The 23006-nt window shown below is 40.8% G+C and overlaps 1 protein-coding gene across 7 annotated transcripts in view; it reads left to right on the forward strand.

The window, feature by feature from the left end:
• Positions 1 to 23006, forward strand: part of ERBB4 (erb-b2 receptor tyrosine kinase 4) — a 624902-nt gene that overhangs the window by 508886 nt on the left and 93010 nt on the right. For all 7 annotated transcript variants that reach the window (XM_075756027.1, XM_075756030.1, XM_075756032.1 and 4 more), the window contains exon 20: positions 19246 to 19431. In XM_075756027.1, the coding sequence (XP_075612142.1) occupies positions 19246 to 19431 (186 nt within the window). The remainder of the gene's footprint in view (positions 1 to 19245; positions 19432 to 23006) is intronic.

Below are 23006 nucleotides of genomic sequence, written 5' to 3' on the forward strand. Positions count from 1 at the left end.
TACTCATTCTCACTCTTAAGGCTTTGGTCAGTATAACTATCCTGATAAAACTTGATACTGTTTACTGGTGTTATTTTGTGAGGAAAATGTAAGTGTACATGTGAAAGCAAAATGCATCAGTTGTGATTTCAGTAGAGTATTATGAATAGTCGTTTGCTAAAAGCAATTGTTTCAGATTTTTTTAAGGTATACAGGTGGCTAAGTGTCATTATGAACATAGGGGAGTTAACTCTAAAAGAAGTGTCTGACGTATTGGTTATGAATGGGAAGAGATCAGCGGGAAGGAGATGTCATTATGAGAGTCACACCCTTGGCTTTTTTTTTTTGTACTTGGCAAGTATAGGTGTGCTTTTGTCAGCAGTTACTTCTTACTCGATTGTGTATGTCCTTGTACTTGCAAGTAAAACTTACCATTCCTTTTAGAGAGACTCTGGAAAATGTAAAGCCTCCTGTAAACAGTGGTTTGTGTAGAGAGAGAGTACTTGGGAGATTTCAGTGTCTACAGAAATAGCTGGTATAGATGTTAGTGGCATTGTCCATGGGCTCTGGTTAAAACTTCTAATGTTGGCAGAATGTAAGTCTAAAAGTGCTCTGTGAGCTCCTGAAATTCTGCTAAATGTTATGCTGAAAGAGTAAAGAACAACAGTTTGGCTACTGGGCTGTCATTTCAGCACCTTGAACACCCACTAATGGATCTGTAATGACTATAATGGTATAATGCATGATGTTAGCACCTGCTATGGCCAAACACCTCCCACCCTCCTCCCATCAGGGGATGATGAATTGGCCATCATCAAAAAGTACATCCCCTATTTGGAATTCTTCTTCAGGGAGTTGCAGCAGAATCTATTTTCTGGGCTTTCTCTGCACATTCCCAGATAGCTTTTTCTTTTACTCTGCTCCTTGCTTTCTTACATGGTTTTTATCACTGCAGTAGTCCGTGTCTGTTACATTGCAAGCTGAAGTCTACTAAGTAACCCATACCATCTTCTGCAGGGCAAAACCTGAATGTACATGTGGACTTCTATGGATTTGTTTTCACTGTGCAGAAGTTGTTGCTGCTGTTTTGTAAAATGTAGGTTTACCTTTTTTCCACGTATTTCTGAATACGTATTATCTCTGGAATAATTTCACAGTCTAAAGAATGTTCTCTCAGGTGCTGAAATGGTTAGGTGCTTAAGTTGTGGGGCATATTCCTCCTCCTTGCTTGGCTGGTCACATGTCACCATCCCCAGAAGGTGCCAGAATTTGAATTCAGAGTGCAGGCGTTCTTGCTGGCAAGTGTGTCTGAGAGGGAAGTCACCAGCAGACACCGAGGGTATCAGGAGGGAAAGATATCCTGCTCTGCACCCTGCGGCTGGTAACAGAATATACGAGGGCCTTGGGTTTTAGGGAGGGAAGAGCAGCTTGCTGTGAGGAAAAACGGCAAATATGCAGCCAAGAGGCTACTTGATAGTAGAACAGGGACTTACAATTTCACTCGTGAAAACAATTTCCCCTCCTCAGCCTCAAATTATTTGACTGTTATGATTGTCTAATAAGTCAAGTAGCCATTGGCCTGATGAGATGGTTCAACGTCAAACCAGATGCTCGACTGATAATGTAATACATTCCAAAGTCCTGCTGCATTTGGAAAGCATAGCAAACCATCTTTGAGGCAAAAAAAACCCCAACAAAACAAACAAACAAAAAACCCCACAAACAAAACCCAACCTCTTTAAACTAACTTGTCATGAGGAAATGGACAATTGATGAGGGTCTTTCCTCTCTAGTCTTCTAAGCTTGGTGTTTCCAGGAAGTAATCCTGTGAGCTGTGATTCTGTCCAGGGTTTTGATCCACTTACAAGTTTAATCTATCCTCTCTGAACTTAAGTGCTCCATTATCTGTTAGAAAATAATTAGAGGCTGCAAGCACAAGTCTGCATACACAGAGTTCCTTGGGAGTCCCTGAGCTCATTGAGATGAAGACAGTTTGACTGATGGTGGTCAGCTGATATTGGGCCAGAAGCTAATAATAGAAGGCAGTGCTGCTTAGCCAGGTGAGAAAGTTAACTTGGGAAAAATTAAACTGAAGGGTTTGGGATTTATGGTTGGAAATAAATTTCACATTCTCATTTGTTTCCTGGTAAGAGAGCTTCAGAGGCAGTTGGTTTCTTTTATGGCTTTATAATTAAGATCTAGGGGGCTTCTTGACTTCGCCTGGACTTACTGTAGTTCCCTGCTGTCTCTAAGAGCAGCATTCAGTGTGCAGGAGAGCATTTGTCAAGTGAAGTGTAAAGGTAATAAGTGACAATGACCGCCACCAGGCATGCAGCAAACAAATTAAAGCTGCGTATAGGGGGCTGATACCCACATCTTTTATTTATGTCTGGCCTAATTAACTAAATTAATAAAGCAGTCAGATGTCTTGTACTGCAAAAAGAAAGAGAAACAGTTTTTCCTAAATTGTAAGCCTGTCTTATAATAAAGACAAGTCCTCAAGACGTATTGAACTTACCTTTGGTTCAGATGTTTCAAGAGGGAAAAAAAAATCATGTAGCTGACTAGCAAAAGAGAATTTCATCTCCTGTTCAGGTGAAAACTCTCAGAGATCTGGATAGGTCTAGATACTTTGTTTCTTCAGGTATGTCTAGATACCATTGTGGAAAGTACACTGGAGATACAGCTAGCTAGTCGGGTGGGGAAGGTAAGAGAACACTTACTTTTTTTTTGTTTCCACCACTGGCATTAGACATAGGAGAAGCTCTTGGGTTCCTTCTCTGGCCCACGTTGGCTTTCTTAGAGCCCTTGGGGCTCCCTGTGGACACACTCTGTGATGCACAGTTTCTCAGTTGACACATGCATTTACACTGAGTCTTCTTGTAAGATCCTGCCTTACATGAATATGCAAGTGACTGGAGAAATATTTTTGTCTGTCCCTTGAATTATTTTTCAATTCCTTGTATACATCTCATGCTGCCTAGCCAAGTGGTTGACAGTCCATGTAGGTGCTTCTGATAGTCTGAAAAGACATTACTACTAACAGTAGTTGGATAGTACATCCAGCCACCCCACAGTCAATCCCCTGACTGCATGGCTGCTTGGGAAATACAACTGACTTAATATTGAACCTCAGTTTAAAGGGTGGGTTTAGGATCAAATGAAATCCTTCATGGCAGCAGTGAGATGTTTTCCCTTATCCTCTTCTGCTGTCATTTATGTAAACATCCTCCTTTCCAACTGGTATAAGGGGTCTCTGTAAGAATAGCTGATAATGAACAGCAATGTTGCTGCACTGCCTGGCAGCATGCTTCAGCTGTGATTCAAACAGGTTTTCACTCCCTCAAGTTAAGTTGCTGGAGGTGGGGAGCAAGGGGTGACCTAACTCATCTGATTGTGGACTCCCTTTTGTGCAGTCTCCCCTCTTCCTCCCACTTTACACACAGTGTAAGTATAGCCACTTAGGAGAGGGAACAGTTTGCCTGTCAGTTCCAGGCACAGAAGCTCACTGTGATTGCAATTACAATTTCCAACTTGTCCAGAGATGCCAGAAATCAAGCTGTCCTTGAGAACTCTGCATACCATGCGCAAGCCCCTAGAGTGATCAGCTGCTACAGAAGCTGGAAATCTGATCACTACTGAAGGTTAACTGCTTTTAGTCATCTGAAGATTAACTGTTGCAAGGCCACATTTCCATCTTAAGTAATAATCTTCTCTTTAAATGTTACTTACTCCTGTAGATTTTCCTTCCATAGTATGCAAGGGTAACACGTGTGTGTATGTGCAGGGGGTTGTAAATTTTCCATATGCAAGAGCATGTGGCTGTACAGAGCAAGTATATACACAGAAAGGATGAAGTACAAGCACAGACAAGCCAGGCTGTTTGGAAACCGTGCTGCTGGCACAACACTCTAACTGGAAAATACAGCAAGGGAAAGGGAGTTTGCCTGTTACTGGTGATGGGGGAAATCTGAGCCCTGCTGAAATCAACGGTAGCCGTGAATTTGCCAGTGAATTCAGCAGGACCAGAACTTTACCTCTGTAGTCATCCTTCCAAGAAGTCTACCACAGGTTTAAGGGAGGAACACGTGCATTAGTGAGTGACTGATGCTACGAGTTATTCAAATGAGTTACGACGTATATTCAGAAGCTTCTTATTGATGGCAATGGCAGAACTCCTTATTTAAAGTTTGTGTTGCATTATGACTTGGAAACCCTGCGTAAGGTTGGGTAAATCTGTAAGCAGGGAGAAGATCAGGAAGGAGTGCTAGTTTATTTACTGGGAAAATACAGCTGTGGATTAATTGAAACTAATAAAAATGCTAATCTGGTTTTGGGTGTAAAAAGTGTGTATGTGAAGGAAAAATTTCAAACTGATGTCTTATGTTATGATTTCTTTTTAAAGGTATGACCAGTAACATGGTTGATAATTGTTGCTTTGCAGTGTGTGTTTGAACTTGGTTACTGAAACATGAAGTCAGTTATTTGCTTAGCTGTATGTGTTGTTATTATGAAGCTCAGGATCCATACTTGCCACTGTTTTATCAGGACACAGTAGGAGGGAGCTTTTTGAAAAAAGTGTTTAGAAATTGAACAAGCAAAGGATGGGAATATTAAAAAAAAAAATTAAAAGAGAAGTGGTGCTATGAGTATCAAAATAGGTACACAGTAGTTTAATTAGGAGACTTAACCAGAAGCTCTTAGGATTTGTATTTCCATGATGAGTTTTCTGTTACTTACAGTACTGTGGGTCTCTAGTTCTTGGCATATCCCTGTATGTTGCCACCCTTTACTATATGTTAGATCTGGACGTGAGCCAGAATGCTCTACTCCAGCTTCATATTTTCCCAGGACTTACATACTTTTTATCTAGATGTGGGATTTTAGGAGAACAATCTTATGCACTTCAGTAAAAATTTCTACTGGATATTGTAAGGCCATGAATTCTGGGGACACCTCCCAACGTGGTAGTGCCTGCAGGCGCTAGTCTTTTAATCTGCACAACCAGTGGATGGTGTGATTTAAGGCAGGGGGAAGATGTTATCTGTGTAGGAACAGATCTTGCTGGAGTGGCAGGCTATAGCTGATAGACTTGTAATTATGAACATGAGAAACAGCCAGCAGCAGACTGGGACACTGGAATTCTTTGCAGAGTCTTTCTGACATTCAGATGCAAAGTGCAGAAATAAAACTGACAAAACTTCGTAAAATGGAAGATAAAATTATTGAATAATGCTTGATATGAGAAGAAGCTGACAGAGATATTCCATTTTAAAGCAAACTTTGGCAACGAGAACTGGGCAGCCAGTGGTGGCTTACCACTAAAAGAAACTGAATTGTATTTAAGAAACTTCTTATTGCTTTGCATTTTTCCTTTGTGCCTCCAGCTCACGTTCACAATATAAAATAGGCACGCGTTAGTGTTTAAGTTCCTAAAGGGCAATGTGTATGCCAGAATGTTGCCATGCTGATAAAAAAATGCAGGTTTTTATGGGACCTCTGTTAATAAAAAAGAGGTACTGTTTCCACAGGCTTAACTGTAATGCATCCTAAAAAAGCCATCACTAGTTCGAGGTTAACGGTGAATCTAATGAAGTTGGAGGGAAGGTCTGAAGAAGAACCGTCTTGATATTTAAGTCAGAGGAGCTAGCTGTAAAACTGTATGTATATGCTGGCTAATCATTTTTGAAGTACACTTGTCTGATTTAGTTCAGTGCCAGCTGAGTAGGCTATTACATACCAGATTTTTCAGGAAAGCAGGCTGATGGGTCTGTGTGTGAGCTCCAGCACATGCTGCAACTCATACAGCAGCAACAATGCAGAAGGTGAGCAAGGGCAAAGGGCCCTGGAGGATCAGTGCATTGTATTTGTCACACTTGGTTTTATATTGCCAAAGTGCCAAGTCAACTTGAGGGAGAACAAATTTTTTTGTCTTGTAGTAAGAAAACAAGTCCGGGACCATTTTATACATACAAATACTCACACTGTATCCATTTTAAATAGAAATTTAAGGGCACAGAAGCACAGACTTGTAGGAGCTGAACTTGAAGTATCACTGTTGAAATAGATTTTATCTTCAAGTCTTCTAAGAAACTGTAGTTTGGAATACTTCTCCCTTAGTGCTTTGTTGCAGATAACCCTTCAAAATTTAAGTGTATTCCATGTCTCGGTGTTGATCCAGACACCTCTGGTACATCAGCAACTGTCACAGACTTATAAAAATTATATAATTAACATCTGTTCATATTAATATTCTCCATATTATTTACAAGTGATAGTCAACTGTCCCTATCGCAGCTTGTCACATAGTTGAAATGGAAAAAATAAGACAGGGAAATCTGGTACATGACTGGCTTGCTGATAACCTTTGTAATATTCTGCCAATACCTTTTGGACTTCAGTGCAATAACTAGGATAAACAGAGACAGAGCTGAGGTGACAATGTGGCTTGGCAGTCCACGGAGCAGTAATTGCTGGTTTGAAATGCTTGGTGCTTCAATAGTGAAACTGTAGTTCCAAAAATAAACAAGATTTTGCAGAGCAATATTTTCCATATTAACTTTGTTGTGGCTTCTCTTTGTAATACATGGCACCTCTTGGACCTATTAGGATTAGAAAACTTTTGTGCTGTGAAAACATGGTGAGCTTGTCCCTGCCTTGAAAGGCTTTCAATCAAGATAGGCACAACAGATAAAGGGTAGAGGAATGATGATGATTGTTATTATACTCATTTATAGATGGGACTCTGTTAATTGCAACATAGATCTCATAACATCTAAGCAAATGATTTAATTTTTTTAATTTTTATTTTTAATTATATTCTGGTTATAAATTGGCTTTGAATGTTTACTTAGAAAAGCAGATACTATATGAGGTTTGTTTTCAGACAATATCTAATTTAATATCTAATTTAATATCTATTTACTGCAAATGTATCTGAAATGTTCTTTTCAAACATCTCTTGTTATGAGTCAGTGCTTGCCCCCAGGTCAGGTATTTTAAAGAAGCTGAATGACATTTGATATAAGGCAAATTGTTTATTAGCAACAGAAGAGAGAGAATAGGTATTCTTACCTCTTAGTTACTTATAAGGTGATTGCAATTGAATCCTGAAAGATTCTGCTTTATATAGACTACCAGGTTTTTAATTGCAGAGACAAATATGCATTGTACAAAATACAATTAAATAGGTTTCAGATAGACCAGGGCCTGTTGTTATCTTAATGCTTTATATGACAAATGATATAAAAATGTTTAAGAAACTAGTTATATAGATTTTTGAACTATCTTGAGAAATTGCAGCTATGTTGCATTTGCTCAATACTAGCTCCAAAGGCATTCATTGATCAACTTTCATAGGTAAATCCTGTGATATGGAGCAGTATCAATGCAAAGGTAGGAAATACACGGTCAAATAACAGTTTTTCTGATGGAAATGTAACACCTTCATAAAGTAGGGGCATGTGGAACAGGGACTAGCTACAGGCAGTTCCCCAGGCTTCAATTCACTGAGTGGAGGTAATGTCAGTGGATGGGCATCTCCCAGGTCAAATCTGGAATCTGTTTTGCTGAGTAGGCAGTGCCCTTTGGTGGAGGTCAATGGGATGACTTGTATATGCATATAAAAGCAAAATTTAGCTCTTTGTGTGTTTTCTGAAGCCAAGCAAATTGTAGGCATTTGTTTGTTTGTTTGTTTTGGTTTTGTTTTTTTAATGAAGTATTGTTGGTTTAGGTCGGTGGCTAGAGTCACCTGCTAAAAATACGAGTTTTCTGAGAAGTTATTTTAGTAATGAAAGTGTTTGGAGGAGGTTTGGAAAGAAATAGTGTTTGAAATGGGGAAAGTGAGTGAGTTTCCTTGCTGAAATGTTTTCTTGGCAAAATAATGAAAAATATTCCTTGGTAAAGTGTATTAAATTGTTGGAACTAAAAGGAAGAGTTTCTGCTGAAGCTTTTCAGTGGGAGATAAATCCCAGTGAATTCCTTAGCCAGAAGATGTTTTAGAAATATGTTAGTGATTGAAATACCTGTTTTGTCATTTTCTGAATGAAGTCTGGTGGATTTCTGTTTTGAAGTCACTGGTTGTTTCAAAAGCCAGACTATGTTTATTAGACAGGAATGTTGTCAAATTCAAACTGGAATATTAAATATTTTGTGTGTATGATTAAGTTGTGGTCAGCAGGGAGGAGTGGGAGGACTGGGGAATCTTTTCTTTAGCTGAGTAAAGGATGGGAAACATTTTCCAGTGCTAGGTCTTTTCTGAGGATCTGGGTGATGTGTCCTGTCTGATTTTAAGCAGAGCAAGGAGATGCTTCTGGTCCTTCTCTGACTAACCTCTTCTATAAGGTGAGAGCATAATTTATGTTCTTGACAGTGCTGTCATTCAGATGAGAGCATAGATCTGAGTGAAACTCTAGACTACCAAAGGTTATTTGATGTCAACTTTTATGTGACAGATTGGCAAGCTCTCAAAGTGTCCTAGAGCTCCAGAAAGTTAAACCATGTTGTGTCACCATATAAATGTTTCTAGCTCAACTAAAACTTGCAGATCAGCCGTCTGATTTGCAATTGAGCTGGTGCTGCAAGAGTGAGTGGCACTCACTGCTCCATGTGGACTTAAAAAGTGTCACACGGAGAGAGCATTTTCTTGTCGTGTAATACCCTTATCTAGCCCAGTCCTGAAAGACACATTAATGTACAGAGATGTCTGTCTCGCTCCCCTACCCATATAAATGAGACAAAATTCCAGGTCACTTTCAAATTCATATTGGCCTGCCCAGAGCTGGTGACTGATACCCATTTTCTCCTTTTCTAAAGTCACAGCACAATCCAAACGTGCCATCTTTATCTACTTCCAAAACCTCCCCTCCGTGCACACTCCTGTAAGGCCTCCAGTGATGTGCAACAGCTTGCTGTGGCTTTGCCATTTCACTGGCACAGAAGTCTGCTGAGTATGACCACAGAACTGGCAACTTGGTGGTGTTTTGAGCTTCACGGTGTGCCTCTTGGAGGCACAGCATATTCTTTGATCCCAGTACAATGTCATACCATAGCAGTGTAGGTCTTTGAAAACAACTTTCTCAAGATATACATGTATGGAACAAGGAATAGATAGGATGGATTAATTATATGTAACTCTTGTTTTATTGCCAATTAACATAAATATTTAATAGCTGATTTGGTATTGGCTTAAAAAAAACAAAAAACAAAAAAACCCAAACAAAACCACCCACCACCAAAACCCAAAACCAAATAACCAACCAACAAAACAACAAAAAACCCAAACCAAACAAAACCAACCAACAAACAAAACACACCCAAAAAAACCCCATGAAAACAAGTGTGGAAACCCACACCTTCTCCAGCTCCGGTTGGCTCTCCTCCCAGCTGGTTGCTGCCTGTGGCGGCACGGGCTGACTGGAACCGGCTGTGTCCGGTTTGGGGCAGCCCCAGCCTCTTCCCACAGGGGGCTCCTCTGCAGCCCCCTCGCTACCACAGCCTGGCCGGTTGCACCCAACGCTCCCAATGTTTGCTGGTTTAAGAGTTTTCTAGAGCTGGGATGATCTGCCTGGCAGTGGCGGTAAGGAGACCACATCTCTGGATGCAGAAGTTCAGCAAGGATCAAGGTTCTGCCATGACAGGTGAAGCGCAGGGCCCAGCCCAGCCTCACAGCACGTGGGAGAGGCGACGCAGTGCACAGAAGGCGGGAAGTGTATGAATTTTGGTGGTGGCGGTTGATTTTCTTTCAAGCATTTTTTTCTTCTAAGAGGTTTTTAATTTTGTCTTCAGGAGAAGAGTAGGTCAACAGGGTGGTAAAAGAAAGAAAAAAAATAGAGAAGAAAAGGGTGGAGGAAAAACTGTAGAAACTCAGGGGGAAATAGCAGGCATAGTAATGTTGAAAGGAAGAATGTGCTGTAACACGATAAATATGTGGCAGCTTTTGATGACTTTGTGGTTCACTGATACCAGCTTGGTTTAAAAAAAAAAACACGACCAAAATCCACAAAAACAGTGAACCAAGCAGTCCAATGAAACCTATTTTGTTTAAATATCATCATCCCTTTGCAGTACTTGAGTCCTGAGTGTGATGCTCTTATGCAGCTGAATACAGATGAGGGAAACATGGAGATGAGTAGTCTAGTTTGAATTCTCAATTGTGAGAGATGAAATACCTGGGTTATGGGCAAAATGTATCTTTGATTAAAACAACTCTTAATGTTGATAGTATACTTGATGAAATTAGGTTTCAGTCTAATGCTATCCCTTTAAATTGATCCTGAAGGAGGAAGGAGCTTTTAGTGCATGATTATAAAGTCAAGCTTTTCAGTGATACCAGAAAATTTCAAAGCAATGCCCTAAGACTCTTCAGAAAGGAGTGAGAACTTGATAGATTATTTTTTTTCTCTATCGCTTGTTCTTGAGACCTTGCCATCACTCATCTTAAATCAAAAATCAAAGCAGTAACTCCCTCCTTCTGGAAGGAATCAGCAGCTAAGGCTGAAAATGTTTGTAAGTTGGTGAGTGGTAAGGTCTGTTTACCCTTCTGTTCAAATATAGCTGAAATGATTGCTTTTTTAGACTGTATGTTTTAAACTGCAAACATTTTTGCTAGTTGCATCAAAATAGTAAGAAACAAATCACTTTTGACAGACTGTTCTGAAATAATGATGCGTGTCACAAACTGTAAGTAAAACATTTGTCAGAATGATACAGTATCTTTACAAAGAGGTGTGCGTGCTGTTAAACCACTTACACCCGATCTGCAAGGGGGGATGGCCAGTCTGAAACCCGCTGTTAGTTCTTTTGATGGCTTTCAGTGCAAACATTTCTGGTTGCTGAGGTCCTGAACTCTTGGCCATCTGTGCATAAGTGAACTGAAAATGGTCTAGATTTTGCTTTCTGATCACCAGAATGAATGGTTTCAAGCAGGGTTCACAGAAAGGCTGGGGGGAGTTGTCCCCTGACTGGATGTTTGATGGAAAATCTTCACTTAGCTTGTTATGCACTAGAGGTCTGTTCCTTTAGACTTGAGATTCCTCCTCAGCTGTCTAACATGGGTTCTGATGAACTGGGAGAGTTAATTGGTACAAAGTCAGCAGGGAGAGGTAAGAAGCATATGGTGTGTGGGTTCTACGAAATGTGTCTCCTACACTTTCAAACATTTAAGCATGTTCTTAACTCTAAGCACTTGAGCCCGGTTGGAGTCAGCATGGTTGCTCATGCTGTCAGTGTTTGCAGGACAGGGAACAGTCCTGGTTTTCTTGTGGTTTGTTTTGGTTTGGTTTTTTAAATTATTTTATGTTGCTCCAAAATATATAGTGAGCCGGATTTGCTTCTATAAGCGCATGAAGGTATCTATTCTTGCATGAATAGGGCCTACTGCTTTTCTAAGGTGGGCATGGAATATTTAACCCAGCAGTCTGTAAGCATCACCTTGGAGAGAGAGAGCTTTCAAATCCCTGGATTGTGCTAGTTTCAAGTAAGTGGAGGAAAGTGGGGCATCTCTCTGATGCATTTGAATCGCATGGGGCAATCACATGCATTTGATTTCAGTGTCAACAATGCAGACTGTGCCTCTGCAGTGTTGAGTCAGTAAGAGTACATACCCTCTCTGCTGTGTGCAAGCGCTGTGAAGAGCAAAGGAGTCTCAGAGGGTATGCCTGCTCTGAGAAATGCAGCACATTTAAAGACACATGCCCCCTCCAGAAAAGGCTGTACACCCCTTTAGCAGTGCTGCAGACCAACTCTGCTCCTGGACAGTGGAGATCATGTTACTCTAAGTGTTGTACCATGCCTTTGCTCATCGCCAGGCTGCAGCCTGCATGCAGGGTGGGACACTGACCTGGAACCAGCTTCTCCCAATGGCACTAGCTCGGTTAGAGCCAAGTGTGTGGTACTTGCCTGATGCTGTTTCCATCACTTTTGTGCATGTGTGGATGCATCATTCCATCACATGTGCATCTGTGGTCTCTTCTGTGGAATTTTATTTTATGTTATTTTTCATTCTTAGTTTTTATCCTAGACAGTTTTGGGTGTAGTGGCACACCTGCCAGCTGGATTTCCAGAACTTTCTGAAGGACTAAGTTAATGTCACCAAGTGATGGTGCAGCACACTTGTACTCCACTTTAAGTATGCAGTGATTCCACTTATTACCCAACGGACCTCTGATCAAGCTCTTCATTGGAAAGTGATCTCAAAAAAGCTGAAATCTTTTATGTCCAAATGAGACAACGTCCAACACCACCCGTTCAAAGCCTATAGTGTCTTTAATCATAAGAGTTTCTCCTGGCTCTGAGGAAACACAGGTTAACAAAACTCATGCTGTTATCTTCTCTGGTCACATAGCTTCCTTAACGTGGTTTCCTAAAGCAAAACAAGCATGGTGGGAGTTTCAAGGAGATGGTGGTTAGTGCAGAACTCTAGCCAACAGCCTGTTAGACTTCCTTAATAAACTTCATTTAGACCTCTAGTTATTTCTTGTTGTGCCAGTCAAACTCAGTGTTTCTCCAAAGAAAAAGCAATTGATCGTGTGAGTGTACATTTAGGGTTTGCACCTGAATCAGCAGTCACACTTTTGTGCAACAACCATTGATGAAACTGTACCTACTGTAAGTATTTATTACTACTACTCTACTACTACTACTTTAATACCTTTCTTCATTTGCTCCTGAGTCCTGCTTCTCCAGTGAGAAGTTGAGAGAATTTGTTGTACGCAACCTAGGTGTTGTCACCGTCTCTCAGGAGGGTACAGGAACCTCTTTTGTCACAGGACATGACATATGCTATGGTACTCACATGAGCCGAGTTCAAGCGCGTAGCTCAGTCCTCAGTGTTGAATCTGCCCTTGCAGCATTCAAGTGCTGTTCACTGTACTACGCAGCAGTAAAATTGGTTATAGAAGCTGTTGCCAAGTCCCAAATAAGACCTTTGCCTGAAAGTGCCCTGTTAAATGTGTCTGCTCCTAATGACTATGAAATGGTTCCTGGAAAACAGCTGTGGCAGTTTATGCTGTTACTGTCCTCCCTCTGTTTGCTACTGTCCCACTGTGGGACTCTGATATCCTTTGTTGGTCCCTGTAGCTGCATCTCTCATTTCATTTTCAGAAATGGCTGAGACATTTCAACAGCAGCTTTCCAGAGGGTATCTGCCCGAGTGGTGAAAAATTGCAGCCCAAGGGTGGAAAGTATAGCAATGCTGTAAAGCAATTGAAAACAGCATCTTGCATAGGAAGTACAGGGGAAATATAACAATGGGTATCATTGTCATATGATAAATGTGGCCATGTATGTTGTTGAGTATAAGTTGTGCTGTCTCTCAGCTTAAGTATTTGTGCAGACTGCATAGGCTAAGTTGACTATAATCTAAAAAATTTGTAAGACCTAGCAGACAAACAAAATGCATGGAAAATATGTTCGACTGTAATTGGATCTGCCCTGAAGCAGATCAGACGTGCATTCCAGACAGGTGTGTGCCCTAGCCATTAGAAGCATTGTAAAATTAATGTAAAAAGCAGCGTATTTGCTGTAGTATCTCTCCTGTTACCACAGCACAGCTTATGCTTTCAGAAAAATGCACAGCACAGTATGAAGTCAGCTTTTAAGTACATTTATGTACTCAACGATGATTAGGAAAACCAGGTGTATTGTTCTTTTCTGGCTTCTTTTGTTTTGTTTTGTTTGGGGGCATTTTATGGCAAGAACAGTTAGAAGCAGGAGGTTAGGAAACCAAAGTTTTTTCAGACTTTGTCCCTGCTTACTGAATTCTCTATCAGGTGTCTGTTCATCTTGCTTAACTGGAGCAGTAAAATTTACCCTGGACTTGCTGAATTGGGGCAGCAGATCTGTGATACTTCTCTGGAACAGGGAGCATGTTTCTCCTGCGTTGGCTCTGAGGGATAGCATGTGTATATGGGGCACTGGAAGGGGACATTTGCTATCTGGGTTTCTCCCAGCGCTCTGTGTGGTATGGCCATTGGCACTCAGGAAGCTCATATGTTAAAGAACAAGCCTTCAGAAGGAGTATCTTTTCCCCTCTGCCAGATATTTAAATCTGATATAAGGAGATAATAAATATTGCTTCAAATGCTAATTCTGTTGTTAGATGAAGTCTTCAGCAACAAGGAGATGAGGTTTTGAAGCATTGCATTAGAAGGTGCTGGGATCCCCCACGCAGTACAGGACATAGTGACACAACCCATTCACATGTTTCAGTGTCTGTAAGCAGCTGAGGGAAGGTCACTTGACTGATTCTGATGTTAGGATTTCCTTTAGAGCATGGGTTTAGGCTCGGCAAGGTGATGGATCAGTCCTGTTCCAGGACCCCAGGGGTCCCTAGGAGTTGCCTGTATGCCATCTCTAGCGTCTCAGGAACAGTCTGGCCAGGGATGCTTGACCACGTACTGAACTGATGTTCTAATTAATGGAGGACGTGTGCTGGAAGAAAGTGATGTCCTGGACCACTCTGGGTGGAGAATAAGTATTCAACATGGATGTAAGTGTGGCATCGTTTTACTGCTGGTGGCACATGCACCTTGTTGACTCCACTGGTTTACAAACCAGCTGGTGAGAGAAACAAAACCGGTATCAAAATATGCTCTTCATAGACCAGCATGCTGGCTAATATTTATGTTCAGTTGACAGTTGTAATTGATAGCAGTAACACATCAAAGTAGGAAAGGAGGAAGTTAAATACTATAAGACATGCTGTAGGTGTTATGCAGAGCACTGTGGAAACCCTTTCTTCTTGCAGTCTTGAAAATTGTTTTTTTTCTTCCTCATCCCAGAAGGCCAAAATGAAAATCTTGGCTTTAGTTGAATTTTGAGTTACTTTTCAGAAACAGCAGTCAAATGAAAGACATTTCAAACATGACTGCAGAGCATGGAAAGATCAGGAAACAGTGCTAGCTGGGATTTTCAAAGCCATCTAAGGAATGAAGGTGACTTAAGTGACCTGTGAGAAGTGAGTGGTTAGTTCCCTTTGTCATCTGTGTTGACGAGTGCTTTTAGCCTGGATGTAACTACGCATGGTATCGTTACAGGGATAGCCACCTCTCATGACTTAAGCTCTACCTGTATAAGCATGTTTTGGAGTCTAACAGCAGGTGCTCTGTGGGCTTCTGCCTTCTTGCTGTGGGTTAGCAATTGCATCTCCTCAGACCCCTATTGACACAGCTGTGTTGACAGGAACCAGAGTCATAGGTCTGGTGATGGCTCACTGGGATCTACAAATTCACCCTTCTTGGATATGCTGTTGTGCTACTAAATGCACATGACAGATGGATCAGTGTAAAGCATTAAAATAACATTTATGTCATTGTTTAATATAATTGTTTAATCTACGGTTGTTTATATAAATCACAGGAGCTGAACTTAATGCAGGAATAATTCAACCACATGCAAAAGGGACAGAAGAGAGGAATGATCAACATGACATGATTTCTTTATATAAAATAGCATATCCGAGAAGTATAATATTGAGTTGAACATGGAAGGCTCAATTGAAGTCACCTGTTATTCTCTCTATGACAAGGCTGGGGGGACACAACAATGACCCTGCTGAGCTACCTGCGGGATTAGCTGCCTTCTGCACAAGGTTTTTGTTTACCAGCCTTCCCCTTGGGTATGTTAACACCGTAAGCACTGCTGTGAATAGAATATACATGCACAGCCTTGGTTTTGAGTAACTCATTTGAGATCTTGTCATACCCTAGCCTCAGCTGGTCAGGGCTTACCACAGGCTGCAAAATAGATCTTAGAGGTAAGGGCAAGCTGAGCTCCACAACAGCTACCTGTGTCTAGGCTGGCTGACTTACAACTGTCCTGCCTATGGTTGCCACGCACTGCTGTGATAATTAATACCTGAGCAGCAACAGTAGCATAAACAAACTCCAGGAAGAGATTTGGTTTGGCTGGGAAGTCGCTCGTGTGATAAGACTTCTTGCTCCTGCAGATAGATGAAGGAGGGTGCCTGATGTTCAACAGGAGCCTTTCAAAACTGTCACCACTCCTGTCATTTCTCAGATGATAGTGTGAGCACATGATGTTACAAAGACTCGGACTCCTGGGGAAAAGATAAAATACTGTATCTTAACCATTTCTCTCCCCTCCTCCCCTATTCTATTTCAACCTTCAAAGGATTTTTTTCAGGAGAGAAAGATAAAGTGATCTGGGGCTTAGTTCCCACTTCTGCTCTATGCTTCCTGTGTGATGGTAGATAGTAGGTTGTGATTTTCTGTACCTCGGTTTCTTCTCCATTAAATTAGAATAGGCACAATTTTAAAATCATTCATGTAATTGTGCCAGTTGAGTATAGAGGCAAGATCTGCAGACATAAGGCTACCAGGAGATGCAGGAAATTGTAGGGGCCGATTTTGAAAGATACCTGTGTTAGACAGCCAAGTGTGTGGGTTTAGGTGCCTTACCTGATTAAATGTTTTAGAAAATTTAATTGGGAACCAGGCTGCAGAGTGCCTAAGTACCATGGAGATTGTAGCTCTAGGGTCTTTGGTGTCCAAACAGATTTTAAAATAGGGACTCGTATTCTTTATTTGCTGAACAGATTTTTAAAATGCTACTAAGTCATAATGTTTCTGTTGTTGTTGTTTGTCTGTTTTGTCTAATTAGGCTCTGGCAGAACAATTGCAATCTCTTTTACTTCGTGTTTGTGCTGTGCCGGATAGACATAACCCTGAATTTAGTTCTCCTGTAGATGCTAGTTCAATAAAAATAACAATACTTTTACTAATGAGAATAACTATGTGAAGCCAGGATTCATGCTAAATTAGTATTCATTAGTGACTTAGATCTATAATGAAGGTTTCCTTGCTCTCTGCTGTGTGTCTCAATTCGTTACAGAGCAGTCCATAATATTTTATTAACAACATTTTTATTTTTTTCTGGAACCGTTGCCCAAAACTATTGGAAGAATATGTGCTTTCCTGTAGCATCAGAATGAGACAAATGACACTGCTTGCTTTTATTATTGTACAGAAGTGTCTTTCCTTTGGACTCAGATAGACTTGTAAATGGCAAGTAGCTGGAGACTAATGGAGCACATGCTTCAAAGCTTTCCATCTGGTCCCTTGGTGAGCAAAAAGAATATATGGTCTATGTTCTAATCAGTCCTCATTACAAAGAAAGTACTCCCGCTCCAAGTTCCTGGAGAAACTCTTACCTTTACTCAGAGAGGGAGAGAGCAATAAGTACTGTCCCCTTATGCATGTGCAGGAACAAAATGAATGGGGTAAAAAGAAAAAATGACTAATTTTGCATTCTGAAACTGGATAATGCATCTGTCAACACGTATTTATTCTGGTGGCCTTCAGTGACATTTTCTAGTGACAGCAGGAGAGAGGCCAAAATTATTTCAAGGAGACCCCATACATACTACTTGAGTGAGAACTATATTAATTTGAATGTGAGCAAAACTACTTAAAATGAGGTTCCTTTTCTAATTTGTTACATTGGAATTTTCCTCAGTGCTCCTCCTTCAATCATCCCATCAAATAGCCCCTATTTATTCATTTATTTATTTTATTTTTTCACATACATTTAGGAAGAAAAAGGAAGGAGATACTCCCCCCAATGGAGAGCATCTGCTCTTTTCTTATTGGGGGGAAAAAAACCCTACAATTAGTGTCTTGTTCATCTTTTCGTTTTAACAAAAAAAGAGAGGGAAAGAAAGAGAGAACTATTATGCAAATACTCTGCAATTTGGTTTCAAATATTCTTTGTACTATGATGAGCAATTTCCTTTAATACAAACTCAGCCTACTTGCCAGGACTTTTTTTTGCCTTAATATAGGGAAGGAAGGAAAAAAACCCACCAAACTTGTATGAGTTGGGGGATGCCAACTTTTTCTCATCCTTTTTTTCTATCTCTCTTTCTTTGGCACTGTTACAGCTGTTATTCTTTAAGTTGTCAGAAAGATGTCGTATAGATTTTTTGAGAAAGAAAGAGAACCAAAATAGCTTTACAAAGCCGCAGTTTCATCTCACTTTTCATTGTTCCATTGCCATGATGAAGTGGTCTTGAAATGGAGGACTCAGCTTAGTAAATGAGAGAGAAAAGCTTTCTCCCTGCCTTTTTTGAATGCCAATTGCTTGTGATGGCAGCATTACCTCCAAGAACAGATGTGTAGGTTTTTTAAAAGGAGCTCCTGTGCTACTCGTCAGTGGTACGAACTTTACAGCCCAATAATGTAGCCAAGATTAAGTTGTCCTGGTCCTTGGTATTGGACAACCTAGCTAGCTAGCTGAAAATCTCTGAAAACTTATAATCTGGATCAGATAAATAAAGTATAGAAGAAGAAAGGAATATTATCTGCTGTTCATTGTGGGGGAAGCTGAAGCTTGGAAAAAAAATGAAGTAACTCACCCAAGATCTATTGGTAGAGGATTTTGGAAGACTCAGGAGCTCAGCTAAGAGGCTTGGATTCAGAAAGCTACTGCTTTGTGTAGTGGTCTACTTGTGGCAACATCAGGAACAGGCAGGACTGCTGCTGCAGCTGGGCTGCTACTATACCATCATGACCACTAGTTTAGGCTATGGCTGTACAACAGTCATAGATGGTAGCATGGTCATATCCTAATGGAATAACAAATCTGCTGACTTGCAGTAGGACTTGTGAGCATCAGACCCATTTGAAAAGCCCACACTAAACCTGATTCTTAACCCTTTGCTGGTTGAACTTTGGGAAAGCTTCAGTCGACATATAAATCTTATATGCTTAAGCCTGTAAAATACTAAGCATAAAATCTCTGATCTAGGAAGGCATTTTAGCAGAGCTTAAGCAAATATCTTTCCAAATGAGGCCTAATTGGCCATCGAACTATTCATGAGTAGCATAGTTTGCTTGCATAGAAAAAAGCTAGTGCCCAGTGAATTGACCACAAGTTGGGAAGATATATTCAAGAAACAAAATTAAGGGAAGTAAAACAAGGCCAGTGAGACCTTTAAGCAAAGTCAAGGGTGTCATGCATCTTTGCTTCTGTGGCTGTAATGGGGCAGGGAATATAGGGCAGTGCAGAATTTCTGATCTGAGCCTTCGCTGGATATGTTCAGATAGTCTGACTCATTGTTTGGGGCTCATTGTATCAAGCATCTGTTACATCAGAATGGATTCTGCCTAGGTGTGCCTAGCACTGGATAGACAACAGAGGAATTCATGGTGCTTAGATTACACCGATCCCCTTTAGATGCTCTATGGGAAATGTGTGCACAGACTCTTTACGCACACTGGAGTAACTGGGTCACTTTTGTTGTTACAGGAAGCTCTTATCATGGCCAGCATGGACCATCCGCACCTGGTGAGACTCCTGGGTGTCTGCTTGAGCCCAACCATTCAACTAGTCACTCAGCTGATGCCTCATGGCTGCCTGTTGGATTATGTTCATGAACATAAGGATAATATTGGCTCCCAGCTTCTGCTAAACTGGTGTGTCCAAATAGCTAAGGTATGTAGTTTATGCTGTTCTTTTCTTGTCATTTTTGTAACTGACTGAGAAACATGCCATGCAAAAAAAAGATACAAAAAAATTGTTTGGGTTTGTTTTGGTTTGGTTTTTTTTTTTCAGGTCTGTTTTTGTTTTCAAGAAGGCTGGGTAGTTCTTGAAATACACACTATTTTGGCTTCTTACAGTATTACAGATTAATTGTTAATATGTAAACCAAAGTGTTGTTCTTGACTGCCTTTCCAACTCAGTATTAATGGGAAGTCTTTCCAGAGGGTGGGTGGGGAAGGGCAAGTGGGGGAAGATGACCCCTGTGTGACATCTGGGGCTGAGCACAGAATGTTATTTCAGTCTCTTCTGCTGTTCACTATTCATAGACACTGATTTAACCTGATTGTAGTTTTCAACCTTTCTGAATCTGCATTGCCAGTTAAATTCTGATATGCCACAACTGTCTGCCCCCACACTGCCAAGAAGATAAGTATTCACTTCACGTCACTCCTTTGGGAACCACCGTGGTTCTGCTGTGTTTAAGACCTATCACAACAGCTGAGACTGGAGGGGAATATTGCGCATCTCTGCAGAACGGGAAATCTCAAGGGCTGGATCCTGCTTTGCTTGCCATGGCGTAATGCTCTCTGCCTTGCTGTGCAGTTTTAGGAGCAAGGGTGAAGCCGTTATCGTTCAGATGCAGCCTATACTTCAGCTGAGGTGAAACAGAGTATAGGTCATAAACGCAACCCTAATGTGATTCTTGCACAATGTATATGTATGTTTTTAGGTACGTTTAGGTGTTCAGTGGTGTACTAAGACCAAGTTATTGATAATGCATTGCAAAGAGTAACAAGATCTGGGAGGGTAGGGGGCCGTAGTTCTTCTCCGTTTTAAAGGCTCTCGCAACCAGAGTTGTGTAAAATGATGTTACTATGAATGAGAATCCAGAACCTGCTTTTTCTTTAGAGTTATTTAGAAGTTTTAGATTATTATTGTGAAAATGCTTGTTATATACAAATGTGTGCCACAGACTGCCCTCTTAGCTTAAATCTGCAGCCTTAAGTGAATTTGCTACAACATCCATTAAGAAATCTTAATTCAAGTTGTAATGTTAATCTTTTAGCACTGGAGAGAAACCTGGAGGTTCAGCAATTGTTTTGCTGGACTGCACAGTGGCCATCAAGTAAATATTTGCTTCTTTTTAAAACTTAAATACAAAATATTTTCTTACAAAAGAAAGAAAATTGAGAAATTCAGCTAGTGCGGAGGAGTTTTTTTTCAAGGAGAGGAGGAGTTTGAGGTTCATCATTAAGAGGGACTGTTTTCTTTCCAGGATCAGATCTGTTGTCGAACCTGCCTGAAGCTGACAGTAGATGAAATTACCATAATGCTGGGTAGAGGGGTTGATCCATAGAAGGGGCAGGGGTAATCCCAAACCCACATTCTGATGTTGGAGCGTTTTGTAGATGTGTCGTTCTCTGTGATTCTGCTATGCTGAGGTGGTAAAGCAGCCAGAGTTGCACAGAATATTGGAACACACTGATGGGGATTGCCTGTATTTGGAGATTTGTTTTATTTAGGGCTGTTATCAAACCAAGGAAGGTGGGGGAGAAAATACGTAATCCTGTTTGAGTCCTTTCTCTCAACACAGCCTCCTTCCCATCTGTTCTCCACTCTCTTGATTGATAGTGGCTGTTATTATTTATTACAAAACATTTACACAGTGGCATACGTGAAAAGATAATCCACCTTTATTTTCACTTTGTGTATGCATATGGCCATTGACTCATTGGACTAATAGCTGTACTTGCTTTGCTATGGACTTTATGTGGGCAGCTGATTTAGTGAAGCAGATAACCTGATCCATAGCAGAGGCTTACAGAGCTGACATATCTGTGGGAGGGTCTGTGGAAGGCAGGTCATAGTTTTCCTATGGTGATTCTTATCAAAGTGAAACGGGTTCTAAGCTGATTTCCATTGTGAATGGTTTCAGCATAAAGTGGGGATTGGATTTAGGTACACTCATTTGAATGTCATTGCCCGCCGGTTTTCTTGATCACCATGTGATGTGGGAGGAGAAGATGAGATATTACAAATATTTGAGTTCTGAGATGGTGCGTAACCATCAAGTGGTGCAAAGAAGTGAGATCATACGCGTAATATTAACTGATGAAGTGTCAGGAAGAGAAAGGAAGATTCTTTGTAACAAAAGGTGGCCTATTATTGATGGGAAGTTTAGTGAAGTTTAGTTAGTTTGTTGAAGTTTAATTAAATTCATCTTCTACTGCATCACAATAATCTTGAGGTTAATTTTGCGTTGGCCTCACGTTACAGCATGAAGCTCGTCTGCTTGACTACCCACAAAGGGGACAGCAACCAGTGACTGTTTTCTTGAAAAAGTGCAGGACTTGGTACATATGGGTGACCTGTTAACTCTGGGCCATCACAGTTTGTCCGGATTATTTTCTCCTTGCTTTCTTTATTTGTGTTTTTCCCTTCTCTTATTTTTACTACAGCGGTTGGTACTGCGCATGGAGAGAATCAGTATGCATCTGACAGGAAGTTCTGCATTTTGATAGTTATGCATGCTTGTCAGTGGTATTTAGTAGGGGTGGTTGTTAGAGTTGAGAAGGTCACCACAGGTACTGACTGTGCATACCATGCCAGTATGGTGTAATCCTATTGTGGAAGTAGATGCCAAAGAGTTAAAATGTAGCTTTAACTCCTTATTTCCTTCTTAACTTTGGAGACCTTGAATGACAGCTGTGTGTTGTAAAGATACATATCTTAATTGTTATATAGGAGGCTCTCAGTGAAGAGAGGAAAGTGGTAGAGTCACATGAGGCTGTGCACACCGCAGGATGTGTAAGAGTAATGCAGATGTTGCACAGAATTTTCTGCATTGCATTGTGCTTTCTGATGGGATACAGGAACGCCTGTACCCTTGCTATCTCTCAGACTGTAATGTAGATTGGTGTTGGGGGGCGTACACAAGGAAATGTTTGAGATCACCAGACAAGGAGTCCCCTTATCCCAAAAAGTGGAATAAAACGCTCTAGCAACAGGGGAGTAGCAATACTTGTTTTCCACTCATCTGTCACGTTTAACGGTGACTAGGAATCAGTCTGCAGCCTGCAAATTGGAAAGATTCAATTTGCCTACAAACAGACTGGTCTCTAGAGGAATGAAGGCAGAAGGTGGCGATTGTATCAAGCACAAGTTTCCATTCGCTGTCAGAAAGGACTGTGTATCCCACATACCTCTATCCACTGTGCTCACGTTTCAGGCTCTGCCATACAGCTTGAGAATGTCTTTCCACGTCTTTTCTAAACTTTTGGGAATGATTGGTTGTGTCTTTCTGAAAGCTACCAAAAATGTGATTAGCAATGTAATAAAAGGCAAAAATTATCAGTGACCTCCCAGTCCTATTCTCTGCTCCCTGAAGCAGCTTCTGGTATCTGTCTTTTATTAGATACATCTTTCTACCTTCACATTCCTTCTTTTTAGGGAGAGAATTTTCCCCAGCTAGAGGAGGACTGAAGGAATTGGAACTGACTCGATTCCAAAGTTCAGGCTGATTTTTG

Source organism: Balearica regulorum, chromosome 6 (assembly GCF_011004875.1).
Source record: "Balearica regulorum gibbericeps isolate bBalReg1 chromosome 6, bBalReg1.pri, whole genome shotgun sequence".
Lineage (NCBI taxonomy): Eukaryota > Metazoa > Chordata > Aves > Gruiformes > Gruidae > Balearica > Balearica regulorum.